The sequence below is a fragment of the Phoca vitulina genome, unplaced genomic scaffold (genome assembly GCF_004348235.1).
Source record: "Phoca vitulina isolate PV1807 unplaced genomic scaffold, GSC_HSeal_1.0 scaffold40, whole genome shotgun sequence".
Lineage (NCBI taxonomy): Eukaryota > Metazoa > Chordata > Mammalia > Carnivora > Phocidae > Phoca > Phoca vitulina.
In genome coordinates this window covers 19,191,084-19,213,885 of record NW_022589743.1, presented here as the reverse complement: position 1 = coordinate 19,213,885, position 22,802 = coordinate 19,191,084, and the positions used below count along the sequence as shown (strand labels likewise).

The 22,802-nt window shown below is 37.7% G+C and overlaps 1 protein-coding gene across 7 annotated transcripts in view; it reads left to right on the top strand.

The window, feature by feature from the left end:
- The window catches only part of RHOT1 (ras homolog family member T1), a 61,266-nt gene extending 41,687 nt beyond the window's left edge, over nucleotides 1–19,579 (top strand). For 2 of the 7 annotated variants that reach the window (XM_032428460.1, XM_032428461.1), the window contains exons 16-20: nucleotides 591–674; nucleotides 2,474–2,593; nucleotides 4,216–4,418; nucleotides 7,222–7,344; nucleotides 18,696–19,579. In XM_032428460.1, the coding sequence (XP_032284351.1) occupies nucleotides 591–674; nucleotides 2,474–2,593; nucleotides 4,216–4,418; nucleotides 7,222–7,344; nucleotides 18,696–18,813 (648 nt within the window). In that variant the 3' untranslated portion in view covers nucleotides 18,814–19,579. Of the gene's footprint in view, nucleotides 1–590; nucleotides 675–2,473; nucleotides 2,594–4,215; nucleotides 4,419–5,465; nucleotides 5,562–7,221; nucleotides 7,345–8,763; nucleotides 11,259–17,452 lie in introns of those variants that run through there. The other 5 variants (XM_032428464.1, XM_032428465.1, XM_032428466.1 and 2 more) reach the window with 4 other exon arrangements.
- The last annotated feature ends 3,223 nt before the right edge of the window (nucleotides 19,580–22,802 follow it).

Here is a 22,802-nt window from a genome sequence, read left to right as displayed (position 1 = left end):
TTTTACTGGAGCTCAATGGCCTGTGTATATTAGTAAAGTACAACTTAAGGGTAACGATGATCCTGTTGAACTGCCTTTATCTTTGTTTCATTGGTGTTAGCTGTCATTTGTCTTTTTTTTCCTCAGCAGTATTTAGGTGGGGGTTAAACGAATGCATATGTGAGAGCACCTGACATGGTGCTTGGCACGAAGTAAATGTACAGTAAATATTTCAGATTGAATACTGTATCTAATTCTGGCCCTGAGTAAAGAGATGGAGGTGTTTCCAGATGGGTCTCATGTCAGACCAAATTATAGCACAAGGAGAATTGCTAGCAGGTAGCTCTGTAGTACATTTTCAGTAATGTAGTTTCCTTCCTTTTCAGCTGCTCCTTTTACTTTATACAGAACAAATGCATCTTTTGTCTTAGACCTTAAGAACTAAGAAACATAAAATCAATGTCCCCTTTGTACTGATAAATAATACATAGTGTAGGGAGGAATGCCCTTTTATTTATAACACACCCACACATACATGCAGAGTGTGTGTTGATGAAAACTAGGTACTATAACTTCTTACTGTAAATATTGAGACTTTTGGTTGTTTTCAGAGGCAGAAGAAAATTCGTGATGATCATAAATCCTACTATGCGATCAACACTGTTTATGTATATGGACAAGAGAAATACTTGTTGGTAAGTTTCTCTGGCATATAAACATTACTAATTATTAGGTATATTTTTATGTGACTCTTTGAAAACATAATTGCATTTAATATCGTGGCTATATGTAGAACTTGTGTGATTTTTTTTTCTTTCACCTGGTTTATTCACTGGAATTAATTTTAATTCCCCTGATGTGTATGGTGATCACATGGGTGTAGGTATAAGTAAAAGTTAATCTATTTGTGTGCTTAATTGTATATTATACACAATAGAAAGTAAAAACAACAAAAAAATAGCTTCTCTTTCCTCTTTCTTCCACTTTTCTTTAAAAAATTTTTTTCATCTACTGTTGACTAGAAATTAATATGAAAACCTTACCGCAGGTGCTTGGTAGTTTGTACTCTGAATCAAGTTTCATCTATTTAGCAAGAGAGGAGTATAGTTACCAAATGTGTTAGTCTAAAAAAATGGATGAAAGAAGTGCATGACTGAAAAGACACTATGAAATACAGTAGAAAGAGATTGTATGTTCTTCTTGGATCCAGTCAGTTTGGTTCAAACCCTGATCCACCATTGATTAGCTGTGTGACTCAGGCAAGTGGCTTATTCTCTCTGAGCCTGACTTTCTTATTAAGTTAGCTCATATGAGGAGTTCCTAACAAATAATAGGTACCAGAAAAAGTTCATTTCCTTTCTTTTTGGAAATAGTTTATTCTGCCAGACAGATGATCCCATTGAATTTCATACAGTTTTTCCTCTTTATGATAAACATTTTTTATCAGTTTCTTATTAAACCTTGTTTATCTCCCATTCTTCTCCTGTAAGTATAGTTCTGCTTAACTGGGTACTCAGTAAATAGAGCTGACTGTGAATTTTCCTGTCTTTATTCTTATACTGTTCTTTGTAAACTGGTATCTTTCATGCCTCTGACTATCCATGCTGTAATAGTGTTTTATTTGGAATATATTGAGTCACTTCTGACCTTGTACTTCCTCCTCAGCATAGTTGTACTGTCTTACATAACTCAGTAGTACTGAATTTTACTCTTGCTGGCTCATTGTCATAGGGGGGCTATTTCTTTAGAGGCTTTATAATAAACATTAAAAAAGGGTAGGCAGTGAAGTAGAACAAAATGACCTTAGTGTAAAGAGTCTTTTTCTTTGTTTTGTTTTTTTAAGTTGGTGAGGAGAAAATGTGGTCTGGTAGAAAGAAAATAGACTTGAAATCATATTTGAGTTCAAATTTTGGTCTGATGACTTGCTAGATGTGTTATCTTAGGCAGTTGACTTAATCTTTTTAGGCTGTCATCTTATCTATGTAGAAAGGGCCTGCCTGGCACAGGTCAGTCACTAAATGTTTGCTTCTGTAAAACCTTAATCACAGTTTTCAGTCCTCAAAATCAGAAGCTACTTGTTTTTTTGGGTTTTTTTGGGTTTTTTTATTATGTTATGTTAATCACCATACATTACATCATTAGTTTTTGATGTAGTGTTCCATGATTCATTGTTTGTGCATAACACCCAGTGCTCCATGCAGAACGTGCTCTCTTTAATACCCATCACCAGGCTAACCCATCCTCCCACCCCCCTCCCCTCTAGAACCCTCAGTTTGTCTCAGAGTCCATCGTCTCTCATGGTTCGTCTCCCCCTCCGATTTCCCCCCCTTCAAGAAGCTACTTGTTTATCTACACTTCCCACCTCTAAAAATAGCCTGAAAAGTTATGCTTAATTAATACTTTCTTTGGAAGTCAAGCAATAATAACACATCATGATTGTAATTAAACATCAATATTATGGTATTAATGTTTCTTATCTTTTTCTTTTTACAAGTTGCATGATATTTCTGAATCGGAATTTCTAACTGAGGCTGAGATCATTTGTGATGTTGTGTGCCTGGTATATGATGTCAGTAACCCCAAATCCTTTGAATACTGCGCTAGGATTTTTAAGGTTTGTTGTTGTTCTGGTCTGTAACTCTTGGTTTGTCTGTAATTTTATATGGAGTTAAATGAAATTGTATAATGTGATGTTTTCTAACCAGGGAGAAGCAAGAAAATCACTTGTAGAGCTTTTAAAAAATACATATGGGGCGCCTGGGTGGCTCAGTTGGTTAAGCGACTGCCTTCGGCTCAGGTCATGATCCTGGAGTCCCGGGATCGAGTCCCGCATCGGGCTCCCTGCTCGGCAGGGAGTCTGTTTCTCCCTCTGACCCTCCTCCCTCTCATGCTGTCTCTCATTCTCTCTCTCTGAAATAAAAAAAAAAAAAAAAAAAAAAAAAATCTTTAAAAAATACATATATTTGTCCCATCTGTAAAGGCTCTGGTTTCATTCTGAGGTGGTAGAGTCCTAGACATCTGTACTTTAAAAACATTTTTTTCCACATGTGACTCTGATGGGCCCCCATAATTAAGAACCTCTATATTAATGAAAGGTCTCCTTGGCCATTAGGAATGCACTTGGAGGGGCGCCTGACTGGCTCAGCCAGTGGAGCGCATGACTCTTAATGTTGGGGTTGTGAGTTCGAGCCCACATTGGGTGTAGAAATTACTTAAAAATAAAATCTTAAAAAAAAAAAAAAGCAGTGCACATGACTTATATATTGCCAGTTACACCAATAATAATAATGGAGCAAGGGGAAAAACCAGAGGCTTGAGAAGTCCTCACTTTGAGATTATCACCAAAATGCAATAAGAGTTAAAAACTGTATGCACAAAGGAATTTATTCTAGCATTGTTTTTAATAAAAAAACTAGAAATAATCCAGATGCCTAACAATAAGAGGATGGTTTACTAAATTAGGACAAAATAGGGGGCGCCTGAGTGGCTCAGTCGTTAAGCATCTGCCTTCGGCTCAGGTCATGATCCCAGGGTCCTGGGATCAAGCCCCGCATCAGGCTCCCTGCTCAGCGGGAAGCCTGCTTCTCCCTCTCCCACTCCCCCTGCTTGTGTTCCCTCTCTCGCTTTGTCTCTCGCTGTCAAATGAATAAAATAAATAAAATCTTTTAAAATTTAAAAAAAAGTAAAAATAAAAAGACAAAATAATACAGTGGAATATTAAGCAGCCATTAAAAATAATGGTTTTTGAATTCTGAAAACATGGAAGATTAAGTATTATATTTTTAAATGGCTATGTCCAGCATGGCTGCAGCTATAGAAACGTATATAAATGCATGTGCTTAAGGACAAATGATATGAAAAATGAAAATAGTGAACAAAATAATAGAATTGTGAAGCAGAAATTTTAAAAATGAAAATAATGTGCTCTAGGATAGAGGAATTTAGATGGATTTCTTTTATTTCAAAATATGGTATCTTTTTAATAAAAAATACTGATTTTTTTCAAATTGTAGTGAATCTGAAGAGTCGTTATAGGTTCGTATGGTTGCCAGCATTAGAAAATTGGCCCTGGTCTTATGAGACTGCCCTGGCCCACTGCCAGTCATTGCCTCTTAGTTTACTTTCTCTTTGAGGCTATGCTTTGCCTAGCCAGAGATAATTTTTAGTACGCATTTAATTAAATGTAGTAATTTTTTAACTTGTCATCAGATTTTGATTTTAGTTTTTATTCCGTAGCAACACTTCATGGACAGCAGAATACCTTGCTTAATCATAGCTGCAAAGTCAGACCTGCATGAAGTTAAACAAGACTATAGTATTTCACCTGCTGATTTCTGCAGGAAACACAAAATGCCTCCACCACAAGCCTTCACTTGCAATACTGCTGAAGCACCCAGTAAAGATATCTTTGTTAAACTGACAACGATGGCCATGTACCCGTAAGTACTTGCTCTGCTATCATTTTCATGTTGCATGGTTCATAATAATGTCACATGCCATGATGAGCCACGAGGGCGGAACCTTTGTCACATAGAAGTTGTTCAGCAACAGAAAGAGACTTTGTAATGAGAAGGAACAAATTTGAGTAAATGCGAGTTTGGTTTGGGTGCCATAATAAAATTACACAAAGAGTGCTTCTGACAGGATTTGTATATTTTTAAGCAGACTGTAACTATCTTAATGGGATAGTACAGTGAAACCCAACCCCCGACCCAGCATTTAAAAAATAGTCTTACTGCAGTCAAATGGGGTTGGCATCATGTTACTTTATGCTTTTAAGACATCTCCGTATGAACAAAAAGTTCATTTTAATATTTTTCTCTTGATTCATTGACCTTGAGTATGTGGAGTATTCTAAAATATTTTATGAATTTATGTTTAAATTATAGATATGTTCCAGAATATAATGTCTTTTTTAAGTGCTGTAAAAAGTAGTTGTAATTGGAATTCCTGCTATATAAATGTTTTACATTAAGTGTTACGAACCATGAATTTTATGTACATTTATTGTATATCTGTACATGCATATGCATAAGCACATAACTGTGGACATTTTCATGGCTTACTAACTGCCTTAGAATTGCATGGTTCTTAATGGCATTCTCCTCAAGTACTGTGTGTGTATAATTCTGTTTTGTAACAAGATAGTTTTTCAGGCAGTGCGTTTCTCAGGACTTTAGCTTAATCTATTTATTATTAATTTAGTCTCTAAATTATTTTTCTTCTTATGAAAACTACGGTATAAAATAGAGTAATAAACATGGCTTCAAACTGAAGTCTTTCAGAAAGGTGTTAATTTGCGCAGACTCTTCAAATCAGAGTTAACTTTACTGCTATCCTGTTAACTAATACTTTTTAAAAAAAGGCAGCAAGCCCTTGAAATTCTATTTGTATTGGAAGACAAGTCATTCCTGTTAGTATAAGATAAACAGAACCTTATTTATGTTTTACCTTTGCTTTAAAACTCTCGTGTATGTTATCTACAGAGAGGATCATTACAGAGACAGACTCTCCCGAGACATGGGCAACACTGATAGAATAGAGAATTTGAGAAAAATCTGGGTCTTTCTAAAAACTGCTTTGTAAGTTACTTTTTCTTTATGGCTTCTGTGGGATTTTGTTGACATTTTCTTATAGATGACCAGATCTCCTTTCTTGCCGTAATTAACAATCAGTAATTATCCAGAAACGCACTGCTTGGTCAGGCTTACTGCCTAACTGTATATTACAGTGGTGTTTTTTTCTTTTTCTTTTTTTAGTTTTTACTGTGTAAATGCACTGTTTTAATCTTGTAGATAACTGTGAGTGTGTTTTCAGATCTGCATCTTTAAAACGTTTTACTGCAATTTGTGTGTGTGTGTGTGTGTGTGTGTATATGATAAATGTACATACAGGGACACTTGCTTATATGGTTAATCCCAAACTACTTCTCACGAAGCATCTCCCTGTTGCTAAGCATACTTTGCATCTCTCCTCTTTGCGGGGCGGAGCCTGTGTGTGTTGGAGAGTCAGACTGAACTGATAAAATAACAGATGGATTCCAGTATGACAGCTGGTAGCGACTTAGTAGCATTGATATGTTCCTCATCACAAGTCAGGTTTTAAAGAGGAATGTCTTGAGTCTATGAGAGTTTAAAAATTAATTCTCATTTTTCTTCATGTTGGGAATTAGGCATTATTGGGATGCTGCTAATCGCCACAACCATGCCACGGTGCAGTGTGGTCTCATCAGATCTCACAAGCTAAGCCAAGTCAGATTGGCCCAGTCCTTTGACTGAGAAGCCTTTTAAAAAAAAAGTTCAGGTGTTACAGGAAGTGCCGGCATTGATCCGTCAGGTGGCGCTCTTCTGGGTGGGTTCTGTGCCAGGGCCTCTTCAGGGTGCTGCGATGGCTTTGTGTGTCTGCTCGGCTCTGGCCACTGGGCAGTCACTGGAGACCCCCTGCTCTGGTTGTTAGGACAGAGGTGAAATAGATTGCCCCATGTGCCTGTAGCAACTAGTACAACTCCACTCAACCAGAAAGGAGTCAGAAAGCCTCCCTAAATTTCATATCTGATACCAATTGGACCCACTGTTGATTTTTACATCCTTACCCAGAGTTTCATGCTATCATACTTAGCTGCTGTGTTTTCGTAGCAGATGAAATCAACCCTCTATTTTGTTCAAGTGGAAATTTATGAAGCACTTTGATTTCCTTTGGGAGCCAGGGTGCTTGATGAATTAAAGACGATGTTGTTCATATCTCCTCAGGGTTGAATATACTCGTCTTTGACCCTTTTGTGTATTTGTCACTTTTCTCCTTCCTGGTTTTCAGGCATGTGTGTATGCTGAGGGAGGAGGGAATGGTTATTTCAATGCTAGCAAACTTTGTCCTTTTGGCGGGTGCTGTGGCTTACTCCCTTTTTCTTTTTATTAGTTTACATGAGGGTGCCATCTATTGCTGTGCATACTTGTTCCACTAAAACGCTTGTAATAATAATTCCATCCCCCCTCCAAAAAAACCAAGAGTGTTAGCTAATTTTCCTTAGGTTTTCTCTAGGGAGGGAGGAGGGAGCTATTGCTGTTTATTATATTTTTGGTAAATGTGGAATTCTGCACAACTTTAGCATGCCCCACAGTGTCCTTTTCCTTAGTGTTGCTTATGCCTAAATCTTTTTTTTTTTTTTTTTAAGTTGGCACACCCTAACTTGTGCCATATTTGTAAGTAAGAACTCAACTCCTGTCCTTCTGTGTGTTTTCGCAGCCATGCCCGGTTACGCTGTATGTGCACCTGCAACAGGTGTACATTTTGCATCTGTCAGAACTTCCTCAACTCAGACTTGCTGCAATCTGTAAAGAACAAAATCTTCACTGCAGTTCTTAACAGGTTCTTAACTTTATTTACTGGGTACCAGGCATTCTGTTAAAATACAAAAGAAAAAAAAAAGTGGATAACTATTTATGATACAGGTACTCACTACAAAGACCACAAGCCAACCGATGCCCAACTAACTTCCACTAAAATTCTCACCATGGTGATGATGTTTTTAGGGAACTATAAAATAAGATTTTGGATTTCTTTTTTCATGAAGGAAGTTAAAGTATCGTTTATATGACAGGATGATATGTGTAGGGAGATTAAAATCTTTTGGCTGAGAGTTGTAGAAATAGATTAGGACTTTCGTAGTAACGAAAAGACACATTGATCCCAAATGTGAAACTGTACTCACTTACGTTCAACTAATGTAACTTAATTAAAGCCATACTCATGTGAACGGTATCTTGGGTTTGAAAAATCTCCGTATTATAAGTACCTGGAATGTTTATTTGAAAGAGCATGGCTTCTGGAAATGAGAATAATAGCGAACTTTGGGGATTCAAAGGAATATGGGAAAGAACAAAAGGTCTGTAGTACTGGTTTTTGAGGTCTTTATAATTGAGCCCAAAACCTGAAGTATGCTTAGAAAGTAATATGCTTTTTAGAAAGGGAAGAAAAACAAACAAACAGGATATTTACATTCCTTCAAAGCAAAGAACTTGGAAGGTTATATTCTTATTCTGGTCATGCTTCCATTGTTCAGATTTACATTCTGTGAGCATTGAAGAGCCTGTGTACTATTAATTTGTACCTACTGTAAGTTTTTGTATCTGAACATGAATGAGTGCTTTGAAATTGACATTCAGCTGTCATTGGGAGCTGATCAAGCTAAATAGATTTTGGTTAGAAATGGGTCCATTCTTTGTCTTACTGCTGGCCTCTCACTGGAGGCTAGGCTCTGGCTGTAGGATAGTTTGTGTCCACCAGCAAAAATAGTAGATGTGGCTATGAAGCAGTGAGACTATTTTTAGTGTGGGTCAGAAACTGATTTTCAAGGCATTCTAAAAAGAGTTTCGATGACATTTTGAGCACTAGCAGCTCTGGAATAAGAATGCAGCCGTCTCAGGTGACTGCTTTGAAGGGACTGCCACACCAATTTGGTGGTAAAGTTCTGCCTCTGTCCTCTGAATGGCATCTTAGAAAGTAGTAACACAGATTCTCTCATGACGACTGTCTGAGAAAATGCAAGGCTAGTTCAAACCAAACAACATGCAGGAGCTCCGGTGTTGGAAATGGTAGAGTCAGAAGAGATTGCAGAACTCATCTGGCCTAACCTCCCATCAGAATGCCTTCCTGAAAGCCTTCCTGTGGAGAGTTCTGTTTATCTGCTGATGGCTTTCCTCCTTGGAGAGGGTTTTTGCTTTTGCCTTTGCTCTTTATTTTTCTTTTTTAACTAAAATGATTTCCCTATAACTTTCTCTCCTTTAGTTTTAGTTCTGCCCTTTAGAACAACATACGACTATTCTACTCCCTCTTCAACCTAGCAATCCTTCAGACATTTGAAGACGGCCATCATGTCTCCCCTAATTTTCTCTTCTCCAGGTAGAACATCCCCATTTCTTTCAGCCTTTTCTTAAATTAGATGGTTTAGTGACCTCATCAGTCCTGGTTGTCCTCGTCTGAAAGCCCTTTGGGTTTTCAGAGTTCCTCTTAAAAGAGGTGCCACTGAGAATGGAGAGCAGTGCTCCAGGTGTGATGGGACAAGTCCTGTTCCACAGTCAGGACAGCACCTGTCTGCTGCGTGAAGTAACGTTAGCAGCCCCATCCCACTGTTGGTGCATATAAATCTTGGGGTTCATTGAAATCAGATTTTTTTTTCATATGAGGTACTATTAAGGCAGCGTCCCCTCCTCTCTAATTTTGTACTTGACTCTTTGAATCTAAACACAGATACATATGTATCTCTATTAAATGTCATATTCTTCTTTTTGATCCATTTGTTCTAGCTCAGTCATTTCAAACATTATTTCTGTCATTTGTCCCATTATATATCTCTCTTGGCATTGTGTCATTTGCAAACTTGGTAGATATGTCTTCTTTATTGTTCAAGTTATTGATAAAAATAATGTTGAATACCAAGAGATTGGAGAGAGAGAGGAAGCCAAAGCCAGCAAGCCCCGAAGTATTCCCTTGGAGATCTCTTTTCCCAAAGACATAGGTTTAAAATTCTTGGGGAAAGATTATTCTATAAATTAAAAATATTTTATTATCCAGTCCATATTTTATCTTATTATCTTACAAGAGATTTCACAGAGGGCTTTTTTGAAATCAGTATGTAATTTCTAACACATTCCTCTGATCTACCAATGTAGTAATTTTGTCTAAATAGGAAGTGACATCTATTTGGTGTCTTATTCTCGGTGAACCCACCTTGGCTCCTAATAATTGCTAATCAAAAACCATCTATTTTACTTACCCTGTAAGATCTTGAGTGTCCATATTTGCAGATTGATTCATTGCCTGCATCTTTAGTGACAATTTTATTCTTAGGTCAGTTTAGTCAGCTTCCAAATGGAAAAGGTTGGGTGTGTATTAATGGATGAGCTTGCTCATGGTAAAGTACTCTGTACAATGATCTTTGAAGACAAATCAGCATATCTTGTCATATCAGTTTATAAACTAGAACTAATTTAATGGTAATGTCAGCATACATCCCGACATCTAGTAATCAAGAATGGAATGAATGAAAAAGATAAGGAGGGAAACCAGTGTACCTTTCAAAGAACTCCTTCCTGATTCCTTGTAGTGTGTCAAAATTTTATAGAAGTACAGTGGAAATTTAGTTCTGTATTGAAGTTTCCCCTAGTTTACAGAAGGATGTAGACAAGGGAGATGGGGGTGGAGCCCCAGAACTTAGGCACCTACAAGGTCTGGATGGGTAATGTCAATGCACGAAGGTGGCCAAGTATGAGAAGTGAGAGACATAGGGACCGTGCCAGCCCCTGTCTAAAAGAGGCAGCCACGACTCAGCTCTGGCCATTTGTTGTTGTCCAGGCCGGCTGTTGCCAGGTCTTCTGATTCTATGAGACACTAGACATCAGGATTTTTATGTGAAATTTCCTGCTATTCAAATAATGGCAAGTAAATTTAAATCTTTAAAAGTACTGATCAGAATAAAACATGTTTACAGGCCACCAGCTTGCAACTTCAGTCTTCAGATATGGCCTAGAGTTGTGAAATTGCAGGCAAAAGGAAAAAAAAGAAGAAAAAAGGAAGAAAGAAAGAAAAGAAAAAGAAAAGAAAAAAACATACACCCAAGGAATGAAACTGTCTCTTTCCCCTTCCCACCAACCAAGTTCTACTCCCTTTTACATGAAGAATCTGAAAAAGTCGGGGGTGATAGGGTCACCTTCTTTCTCTACTACCCCTCAGGTTGTGGCAGCCTTTGGTGGTTGGTCACCATTGGTTCCCCATGCTAGATAAATCTTGTTATAAAGCAGAAAAAGGATTGCTTAATTGGGTAAAAGTCACTTAGGAATTTTTCACTGTAATTCAGTATGGAGGAGTCTCACTCAACACTAAGCCTTAAGTCTCTGGTTTTAGAAATCTGCCACGTCTCATGTTTGATTTAGAAGTATAAAAGAGTAGTTTTAAAGTTTTTATTTAAGCAAAAAGTTTCATTAAATGTCTGCAAAGAAATTAATAGACGGGTATTGGTACATACATGTTGATCTCAAATTTAATGTCTTATTTTAGTGCGCTTGTTAACATGTTGGTTGTTGAAATAAATCACTTCCAGAGATAGTACATGTTTGAGGCCACATTCTCCCTTTACCTCCCTCTGCCTCTGTGATTTATTCACTCAAATACCTAAGTACCTGCTTTAGATAGGATCCTGCTGTGAGCTGGGGCAGAATATGAAGATGAAGAAGATAAGGACCTGCCTTTAAGTGCCTTTCTAAGTACTATGTTATTAAAAAATTTTTCCTTAGGGGCGCCTGGGTGGCTCAGTCGTTAAGCGTCTGCCTTCGGCTCAGGTCATGATCCCAGGGTCCTGGGATCGAGCTCCGCATCGGGCTCCCTGCTCGGCGGGAAGCCTGGTTCTCCCTCTCCCACTCTCCCTGCTTGTGTTCCTGCTCTCACTATCTCTCTCTCTCTCTCTGTCAAATAAATAAAATCTTTAAAAAAAGAATTTTTTTTTTCCTTAAACTTTGGTTATGTTTTCAGTAACCTTAGTCCCTCAGGCTACAAAAGGAAGTGCTATAACCTGATCATGAGAGGATTTAAGCCTAATAATTTATATTTAGGCAGTTCCCACAGATTCATTTCTGAAATTATCCGTTTTTTCCCTAGCTATCTGTCTTTGACCAGTAAATATTGTCCCCCCCCTTTTTTGAGCTTATTTGCTGACAGTACATATTTTAAGTAGAGAGTAGTAATGTTTTTTTCTTTTTAATGTAATTGAATATATATTTATTTCAAGATGTGAGAAAAGTGTTAAACTATGTATCTGACATGTAACTTTGTTCTCTAGTAATTATGGTCTCACCCTTGTGATCTGAACAGGTTTGTTTTTCTTTAGAACAGTTTATGAATAACTGGAATTATTTGAATTTAAATACATTTGGAAGATGATTAATATCTGGTCAGATGATTTTAATCTTTGACAATGCTATTACACTATTTCAAATAGTGTAAATTATGGTACTGGGAAAATATACCTTCTGATTATATTTGAAATTACCTTTTTGATTTGAAAGTGTTAAAATGATTATGTAAGAGTGAGCTGGATTGTTGGTTTGAACTACCCAGGGTTTTAGTTATCAAGTATTTATTATTCTGAATTCAGAAGACTCCTACTTTGCATGACGATGTTACTGTACTCTACTGTGCTGTGGACTTTAATTTGTCCTTTCCTTTAGGTGTTCATTTTAATTTGTATGTCTGTGTCACTTAGTCATTTTTTAACTTCTCTCAGTCCCTATCCCAGCTAATTTCTGTGTGTAATCCTCCCACTTCTCCTAACCTATAATTTAATCACAATTGTTTATTTTATAATTTATTATTTTGATGTGATTTTCTTTAATACATATTTTGGTTTTAGGATTTCTTTCATCCCATTTTATTATTTGCATCAGCCATATAAATTATTTGTTCATGTTACTTCTTAAGTTCAGTAGCAGCATTTTACTTTAGCAACCAAGTGCATAGTCCACAGTGAGTATTTACAGTGACCCAAAGGTATGATGGACAGTCATTGTACCCATTGAATTTTTTGCCCAATTTCTTTAATGCATTTTTAAAATTGGGTGTATGTGGCATTTATTTTAAGCCATTTATTAATGATATTTGCCCATATTGCTTTAATAATCACCTAACTTGTTCCTTAATAGGAGCCCGTTTTTTGAAGAAAGGATTTTATTATTGTCACGGTGAAATGAACTGCCTTTTCATAGGATTGCCTTATGAAGAGGATAGGTACCTAGAAATCTTAATGTTCTAGAGAGTCTTCTGGGAATGTAAGAGTTCTTAGGATATTATGTTATAGTAAACTATTGTATCCAACAAAGTCTGTCCTGTGTTTTAGTTTCATATGAAACTTCTGTGTTCCCTTGTATCAAGGTCCTTACAAGGCTTTTCTTTTAATTAGGATACATAGTCATGTTTAAAATTATACAAGAGCTTCTGTTTTAGATTCTCATTAAGTAAGCCGCTGCTTGCTTATGCGTTTTAAATTTTTTGCCGTTGGTTAGAATATTAAAGGATGCCACAAGGTGGAGTTTGCCTGTTCTGATCTTTAAGTATCAGTAGGTAACATATAGATATTATGTGTTTCCCATGTATCTACGATCATCTATAAATTTTGGTTCTTCTAATGCTTGGTGAAGCATTTCTTGACATTGATGCACACTTACGTCCTTTTCCAAAGTATGTTACTATTTAGGCATGCTCAGTTAACAGCTTTCTTATGATTTGTGTTGCAGTTCATCTTTGTTGAATACAATATTTTGACTTCTTAACCTATCTTGAGAAATACCTTATTAAAAGATTTCATGCCTACTAGTTCAATTAGAAGAATTGTCATTATTAAAATTATTATTAAGAGTAATGGCATTATTATTAGAAATGAATGTAAAAGATACTTCACCAGGCAAAAACAAAACACCAAGAAAACAATGGGAGGAATAAAAGCAGGGAGGCCCAGGGGCACCTGGGTGGCTCAGTCGGTTAAGCGTCTCCCTTCAGCTCAGGTCATGATCCCAAGGTCCTGGGATCGAGCCCCACGTCGGGCTCCCTGCTCAGTGGGGAGTCTGCTTCTCCCTCTGCCTCTGCCGATCCCCCTGCTTGAGCTCGCTCTTTCTCCCTCAAATAAATAAAATCTTTAAAAAAAAAAAAAAGGGAGGCCCAGAAGGCTTTAAAAAGCAAGTGAAATATTTAAAAACAGAACACTTAACTACAATTTTGGTGACCTCGGTACAGTTTTCAACTTGAGCTATGTAATTGCAACTAGGAAAAAGCTGTATGTACTGTCTATGAGCCCTAGTAACTAGGTTCCATGCATTACAGTTATGTAGGCGGTTGCAAAGTATTAACTTAAAAATTCCTACTTGAAATACATATGTGGATAGAATTATAAAATTAGAAGAATATTCATATTCCTGCATCTGTGCACCTCTGCTTTGGGTTTGGAAAGGAGCGGGTGGTGAGATGAAAAGAATGTAATCTAGGAAATTCACATCTATTTCTGCAAAGTTGCATGGGACGGCTGGTAAACGTGCCTGGTGGGACTGCTCTTCCCGCAGTCTTAGTGCGCTGCTCTTGAGTTCGGTCCACTGAACTTTTCTTTCCTCCTCATGAGAGCCTGCAACTGACATCGGGACCTTTCTGGATTCTCCCCCTTCCTTAAATTGTAATTTTTGCAGACTTTTAGGTCTCTGCAATATAGTCTATATACCTGAGATATAAAGTCCTGGGACACGTTATAAAAAACAATATTAAAAATACCCTATATGGGAATAGCTAGAATGGTTTAATTCCATTGAGCCCTTTAGAATTTGATTATTTTGTTTCTAAATATTGTAACTGATACCATTCCTTTTATTACTGGTCAAATACATTGAACCAATAAAGATTTTAACTCATGTTCTTACATATGTCATAAATTGCAGAGTGAATCAAAAGTATCTTGTATGCCTTCTTTAAGGCATTCTGTGCAAAGGTACATAGGAATTGTGGTCACTCTGTTATATGCCTTGTTCACACAGACACTTCTTAATTTAAGCCTTTATTGCCTGAAGTTTGAAACCTCCCCTTCTCTCTACCTTATTAAGTAGCAGCGTAGGGGTGCGTGGCTGGCTCGGTCAGTAGAGCATGCAACTTTTGATCGCCAGGTTGTGAGTTCAAGCCCCACATTAGGCGTGGAGCCTACTTTAAAAAAAAAAACAAAAGCGCTTGTCATCTGATTGACATATGAGCCCTCAGCACTTCTAAGCAGAAAGCCAGCATCCAATATGGAAGAATTTTCCATCTCAGAACTTAGAAGCTCTGACAAGTTTCAGATGATTAATTAAGGATTATATTCCAGCATTTAGTCATTATTTCTTATGTTCTAAAAAGAGATACTGCTGATCTAAATTATTGTACATAGAGAAGGAAAATGTGATTCTGTTATATCAATAGATTTTTTATTTTATTTTTATTTTTTAAGATTTTATTTATTTGTCAGCGAGCGAGCGAGTGAGACAAGCAGGGGGAGAGGCAGAGGGAGAAGCAGGCTCCCCACTGAGCAGGGAGCCCGATGCAGGGCTCCATCCCAGGACCCTGGGACCATGACCTGAGCCGAAAGCAGATGCTTAACGACTGAGCCGAAAGCAGATGCTTAACGACTGAGCCACCCAGGCGCCCCTCAATAGGTTTTTTAAAAAGAATCTTTATACACACACATGCACACAGATTTTTGAACTTGTAATATTCATTTTTGGGAAGTCTCTTAAGGAAACTATATTAAATACAGAGAAAAATCTTACGTAGAAGGATATTCATCCCTTTAGTTATAGTCACCAGTAAATGGAGACAGCCACCCATAGGGGAATCGGATATAATAAAGCTGTTTAAAATGATGTTTCTGTAATTTACATAATAGTAAATTTTTAAAAGGATATAAAATTATATAAATTATACACATTATGTTTGCAGCTATGTCAGAAACACATAGGAAAAGTCTAAAAGGAAATACCCTAAGTATTAGTTGCCTTAGGTGATGGGACTCTAGGCCTTTTTTTTTCTTCCTACTTTTATTTTCCTCGTATCTTATAATGAGCATATATTACCTTTTTGACAGTAAAAAAATAATAATAAACTAAAAAGAAAAAAGTCTGCCATAAGATAATTTATTCTAAAATGATATTTTATGTGAGTCATTTTGAAAAAATTATACTTTTGAATTGTGGAAGAATTATTTTTGCTTGAGTTTTGAAATGAACTAGGAAGCAGCTTTATGAAACTATTACTCTGCTTCAGCTTGAGACCTGAAATGACAAACATGGCTCAGTTCTCATACGTATGGAATACAACTAAGATCGTCACACTGTTCTCTGTTCAGGTGCTGTCAGTCAGCTAAGCAGTGACAGGTGTGCCATCCATTATAAATGCGTTCTCATATATAGAGAGCCTGGTTAGTGCAGCTCTTAAATGCACATGCTAACGGCATAAAATAGGTCTCTAAGTAGACTTCCAGGTCTATAGGTGTCTTAAATAACCACTATAAGGTTGATGGAGTCATTGAAGTATATCTTATGAGTTAGTAGTTGCCTTAAGTTTTAAACTGGCTATATCTTCACCATGTGTCTATATTGTTTCTCATATATAAATATGAATTGCGGTTCTGCCTATGGAAGGCTATACTATAGCTTGTGGAAAACAGTCATTACTATCTTGAAATGCAAAAGTAAACTAAGCAATAAAGTCAGAATATATTATTTCATGAATGGTAATACTTGCTTCCAATACAACAAAGGGAGCTGTGTGAAACGGATTCCATACTTGAAAAATATTTATGAGAAATCGTTTTGACTGACTTTAAGGTGATGACAGCTAGCTTTAATCCTAGTCCTTTTCTTCCCCAAATTAAAAAATAAATGTAAAAAAAAACTTTTAAAAATCCTCCATCAGTGAAGATGCATAAAAATCAGAGAGAGACCAAAGCCGAAGCAGAAGCTCTACTGCCCTTTTAGCCTGTGTTCTCACTTTAAATTCTATGCATCTCTATTGATTTGGAGTTACACACTTTGAAACTCTCATCGTAGGTCTCTGATAGTCCATGAGTTTGGAGTGTTGGACTCAATTTTTTGCAGATGTATGTTTACAGTTGTTGGTAGTCTGCAGTCAGAAGCATCAGTACATTTTGTGACTAATAGTTGTTAGCCTCATTTTGAATGAATACCTATGATCACCACCTACCGTCAGGTACTGTTTAGGGACTGGGTTCCAGGGCTTCTCTTAGTGTTTCAGACCTACCAGGACCAGCCTCGCAGGGATATATAGAGAATGTATATAACAGCCTTAGGTTTTCTTGCCTGGTATGTGAGTGTTTTTAAAAAGTACCCATAGATTTTTTTTTTTTTTTGGAAGTTTGGCAATTTGTTACAGAATACATTTATTTTAAATATAGAAAGCACGAGATGCATCATATTAGGGTGGCAACTCAATTTCTGTGTGGGATGTTTAATTGAGAGATGTTATTTTCAGTCCCCTTCTTTTGTGAGCTCTGCTGTGAACTGCAAACTGTGTGCATGTGTATAAAAGGTTAAGAGCCCGGGTAGCTGAGTGGGGTGCCATGCTGTTAGCCAAGGACGAAGGCAGGATTACTCACCAGGTGCACGCCGTCAGCTCTGTAGAAGATTCTATCTTCATGGAGTCATCCCATGGTCCACTTTGTCTTGAAGCCAGGTAACATTTCCCACAACCAGTGGGTTGGCCTTGTTGGGGTTTTTCCAACTGGAAAAACTGAAACCTACGAATTTTCTTCCCTAACTTGAAATAAATCAATCAATAAAACATTGCCTGTTGGAGGAACTAACTCACAAGGTGGCATGAACCTGTGTTATCACTTTGCTTTTGTAAAATAATATGTCAGGAGTGATTTTTTTTTTTCTTTTTCTTTTCTTTTTTTTTTTAGGAACTGGGGAGAATAAGAAATTGGAGTGCTGTGTGTTGTTTTGCCATGGTGATAAGCATGGAGCACTCTGGCTTGTATTATAGACTTGTTTCTAGGATGGGCAGATCGCATTTTGTGATAACTAATCTGATCGTCACTCTATTACTGAGGCGAAGTCGTTTTGTACAATTGATATTCTTGGCTCTTAACTCTTTTGCATATGTCAGTGTCCTGGTCTTTTAACGATGTCTGACTTTTGCTTCAAATCTCTTTGTTTCTTAGTTGTAAAATAACCTGAACTAGACAGTCTAAGCTCTTAATTCTGTAAGTTTTCTACATCTTCTCAATTGTGCTCATTTAACTAAAACTCCAGTGACACTTGAATAAAATATTCCAACTTTTGCTTTCAAGTGTTATCCTCTTTCTGGTAAGCTGTCATACTTGAGACTCTTGAGGGTGCTTAGCAGTGTCATTAACTGAGCATGCTCACAAACTCAGTTTGTGGTACAGGCTGTCCCTGTTCTTGTCATGAATAATATGGCTTCTTTTATGTCATTTACCTTTCAGTCCATCATGTTACATGATGTCCTTTAGTTCGTACCATTGTCACTGCCTGTCTAATATCAGGGTTGGTTTTTGGGGGGTTTTTTTGTTTGTTTTATTTTTAATTTTCTTTCTTTAACCAGCAGTAACCCAATTAATGTGAACTGGTAAATCTTCCCCATACCCTTTGGGATTTTTTTGGTAAATTTTTATGGGGCTCAGTGTTTCCAAAGTTGATTTTAAGCATTGCTCTTAGAAAAGTATGGTCACTTGTCGCTTAACTGCTTACATGATAGCTTTTGATTCCTGGGCACAGGAGATCACATATTAAGTTCCATGAAATGGACTCTCAAGATTGTAAGATCTTGGTTCTACCTCTCAGTTTGAAGGACCGTGGTGGGATTAAAAAGTAATAGGTTGATTTGTCTATGTTCTCCATTTCCCATGTGAAGAAAATGTCTAAAATTTTAGATGTTGATTACTCCCAAGTAGTAGCTAATTATAAAGACATTCGTCTTTATTAATGTCTTCATTATGTCTTAAGATAATGATTATCTAAGCGATGTACATGTGGCTATATTGATAAATGTTTTTGGTAAGCATTACTGTATGCAATTAGCCTGACAAGTGTGCTAATACTTCCCTAAAAGTAGACTGTTAATATAATTGGTATTTTCATACTAATCATGTTTTGAACATTAATTATATTTTCTGACTACAGGCACGTGACACAAGCTGACCTCAAGAGCTCCACGTTTTGGCTTCGAGCAAGTTTTGGTGCTACTGTTTTTGCAGTTTTGGGTTTTGCTATGTACAAAGCATTGTTGAAACAGCGATGATTTAAAAAAAAAATACTGGCCCTACCAAAAACAAATACTTTTATGTATTTATGTATGCTTTAAATTCTGCTAGAAATATTGAGATATTTATACATGCAGAGTTACTTTATTAATATTTGTAATTCATGCATAAGAGTATTTTAATGATAGTTATAACTGCAGTATTGGCTAGCATATGGAAAGAAAGAGCTTAACAGCCAAACTAAAATGGCTAAATTTCAGAGGCCAAAAGGGAATATTTTGTAAATAATGTACATATTCAGGCAAGATATGGTCTCCCAAACTGAATTCTAGAAATGATGTTTCTAGATGTTTCTACGTGGTATTGTTAGTGTTCGGTTGGCTCACTCTCCTAGATCTAAGTCAGCTCAGAGATTGTATTTACTCATGGATCACTTATTTATTTCACATTTTACTCAGAATGATCCTTTGGGTTCTTTAAAGAACACCAGGCACAATTTGCCATTTTCTCTCCATTTTTAAAAACAGATGCGTCCTGGTCAGCTCACACCTCTCTTTCAGTCACTCGTTGGTAGGCCAGCCTCAAAGCTGTCGTGCCGTGTAGGAAGTTGCATAGCTGAGTGAAGTGCTTCTTGAAGGAAGGGAGTGAGTTAAAGGCAGTTAGCTGGGGCATTACCTATATGATTATGTTGCTTCCTTTGTCTGTATGTGGAATTTTATAGCCCTTTCAATCAAATGAGAAAAAAGATTTGTATATTATCAATGTTTTTAGTTTAAATAAACAGTCACCATTACTACTACTGAATTTCCTCCCCCAGTGTACATCATTCGATAACGGCCGTGTCTATTATAGCGTCTTACAGTGGCTGCACGTGTCATAAAGTGTTCTCTGTCTGGCTAGGATAACCCGGAGGCAGCACTTGTTTAAGTGGTAAAATAAATCTAATGAACATAAACTCTCACGATAAACCTATTTTTTTTCCATCATCAACCTTTTCGAGTATTTAAATAAATAACTGCTGTGTACCATGCTCTTGAGTTTTTTGTCTTACAAAGTAAATATTTCTGTACAGGTGTGAATGGAATCCTCTGGTTTCTATCTTTCTTACCTTGAAAATTATTTTTTGTTCAAGCAGATAATACTCATTAGGAAAGAAGACAAGTACGATTTGTATATAGAAGAGGAAGTCTATTTTAAAGTTGTGGGCAAATCTATTCTTCGAGGAGACCAGTTGTTTTCTCTTGCATATACCTAGCTCATGTGGTTTCTGCTGTGACGTACGTGTTTATCCGCTCCTCTAACATGGTTTTTTTTTTCCTTTTTGCTGTTCTGATGGACGTCTAAAGACCACACTCCCTGAGCAGCTGGAAACAGCATACCTTACGAGCTCTACACTGTAAAATAACCTGTGCCGTGTTTAGCTGCATACTTGCCTGTCCCCCCACTTCCCATTTCCATTCTAAATTTGAGGAAAGGGAAAATTAAGCAAAAATCTGGCGACTGCTCGTTTTCATTTTCTCGGAGTCTCCTACTTAGATGTGTCAGTTACACAGCTTCCAATGACAGTCCATTCTTGCCTTCCAAGTTCTTCCCTGTTGAGACTCAAATGGATACACCTTATAGATTGATGTGTTTGTGAGAAACTGAGGAAGGAAGGTAGTTTGCCAAGATGTGAAAAGTGACGTTAATATATGTAGACTTTTCTCTCTTAATCTTTTCATTTGAAGCGCAGGTGTCCGATTGGCAGGAAGGCCGGCAGCCGCCCTGTCTCACCTGCTCTTGACCCCGTGCCCCCTGCTAAGCCTAGCAGCCTTCCTGGACTGTCAGTGAGTGCAGGTGGGGCAGGTTTGCAGGGGGAATGCTTCCTGGTTTCTCCTCTGTAACCTACCGAGTCACACAGATATTTTCTTCATTTCACATTCACTTTAGGGACCAGTTAATGTGGGGAAATACGTGAATAAATAAAGTAATAGCCTTCTGGCTTTTACAGTTTACTCTCAGAAGATGCAAGCTATAAGAGCACTAAGGGGATATGAGGAAAGTAGGGACTTGAGGATTGGAAAGAAAATCTTTCACTTTGCACCAATTGCATTCTCTCTTAAATGGACGGTTCTGAGGCTGCTTGCTACAACATATTTTTTTTTTTTATAAATTTTTTTTTTTAATTTTATTTATTTATTTGAGAGAGAGAATGAGATAGAGAGAGCATGAGAGGGGGGAGGGTCAGAGGGAGAAGCAGACTCCCTGCTGAGCAGGGAGCCCGATGCGGGACTCGATCCCTGGACTCCAGGATCACGACCTGAGCCGAAGGCAGTCGCTTAACCAACTGAGCCACCCAGGCGCCCTACAACATATTTTTTTTGAAGATTTATTTATTTATTGTGGGGGGGCAGAGAGACAGAGAGAGAAAATCTCAAGCAGACTCCGCTGTGTGCGGAGCCCAAAGCAGGGCTCAAACTCACGGCCTGAGCCAAAATCAAGAGTCGGATGCTTAACCGACTGAGCCACCCAGGTGCCCCGGCTTGCTACAATATTTTAATGAATAGTGAGGCAGTCATGTGAAGAAACATCACTTTGAAGGTTTGTGGTCCTACGGCATAATGTAGTAAACTTAACCTTAGCACATCAGGGGTCTATTGCTTCTTGCCATTCATGTCTTTCTCTTTTACATTTGACCAAAAAATGAGTAATGTCCCACATTGCTGGAGCTTATAAATGCTATAGTAGAGTGGGCAGTGGGTGTTAGGAGTTTGGGGGGCACATAACCATTCTGAAATGACCTGTGAAAGAAGAGGTAGGAGGGCTGTGGGTATCTATGCATATCTGTACATCAGGGGAAAGCACCAAGGAGGAGACATACTGATGAGCCAGTCCTGAATGAAATGAGAATTTTTCTGACCTGACGGAAGGCAACTGAATAATGAATAGCAAAGGGAGAACAGAGGTAAGTGCTCAAACTCTGCGTAGAGTATAAATCTTTCCTAAATAGGCCCTGAGAATTCAACTGGTGTTAGCTTTGGTGCCCCTTTTGTCTGAGTTGTACTAGTAAAAATCAACATAAAGGTGTCTTTAAAATATATATACAAACTGGGGCACCTGGGTGGCTCAGTCGGTTAAGCGGCTGCCTTCGGCTCAGGTCATGGTCCCAGGGTCCTGGGATCGAGCCCCGCATCGGGCTCCCTGCTCAGCGGGAAGCCTGCTTCTCCCTCTCCCACTCCCCCTACTTGTGTTCCCTCTCTCGCTGTCTCTCTCTGTCAAATAAATAAAATCTTTAAAAAAATAAAATATATGTACAAATCTTAAAAATGAGTATGTGACCAAGTTGTCATTAACACATTTATTTGGCATCATCCTTTAAATTTTAATAGTCCATGTGTTTTTAGGAAGCTGATTTGGGACTAGGTACTTTTTGGAAAGTAGGACGTCAAGATGCTAAATTTATTTAATGTTTATGGCATGAGAGTGCTCCACGCAGGTAGCCTGGCTGTTCCAAAAACCCCAGTCTCCAGATTTCACAGCCCCACTTGTTAAAACCTCTACACTTGCAAGTAATTCTTGTCTTTTTAACTCTGTTTATCAAAAGTCCATCTGTGAGAATTAATGTCTGTTAACCTGTTTGAACCTCAGCTCTGTTTCCACTTCCGTCTCTGACCTGTGAGGATCAGAGTGACGAATTTGACATCTCTTTAGTGCATCCCAAATTCAAAAACGCCCATGGCACATGCAAACTATTCAAAACCTTTTTCCCCCAAATTTTTGGCTCAGAAAGTATGGACAGCTTTACCAGAAAGCAAGATTTTGACATCATTAGGAAACACTTCCTAACTTCCTAGTACCTTTCCAGTTTCTGGATGTATCTTCCAGTGGTAGTGTTTTGCTCTGTAGATTTTATCTTCTCCTTTAGCATAGACTTGCAGAAGTCAGACAGTGAGGGCTTGCTATTCGTTCTGGGTTTGAAAGCTGTATGTCGGATATAGACCCACAAGGAGGCATTGCCAGTATTATCTTTATACATATACATTGGAAA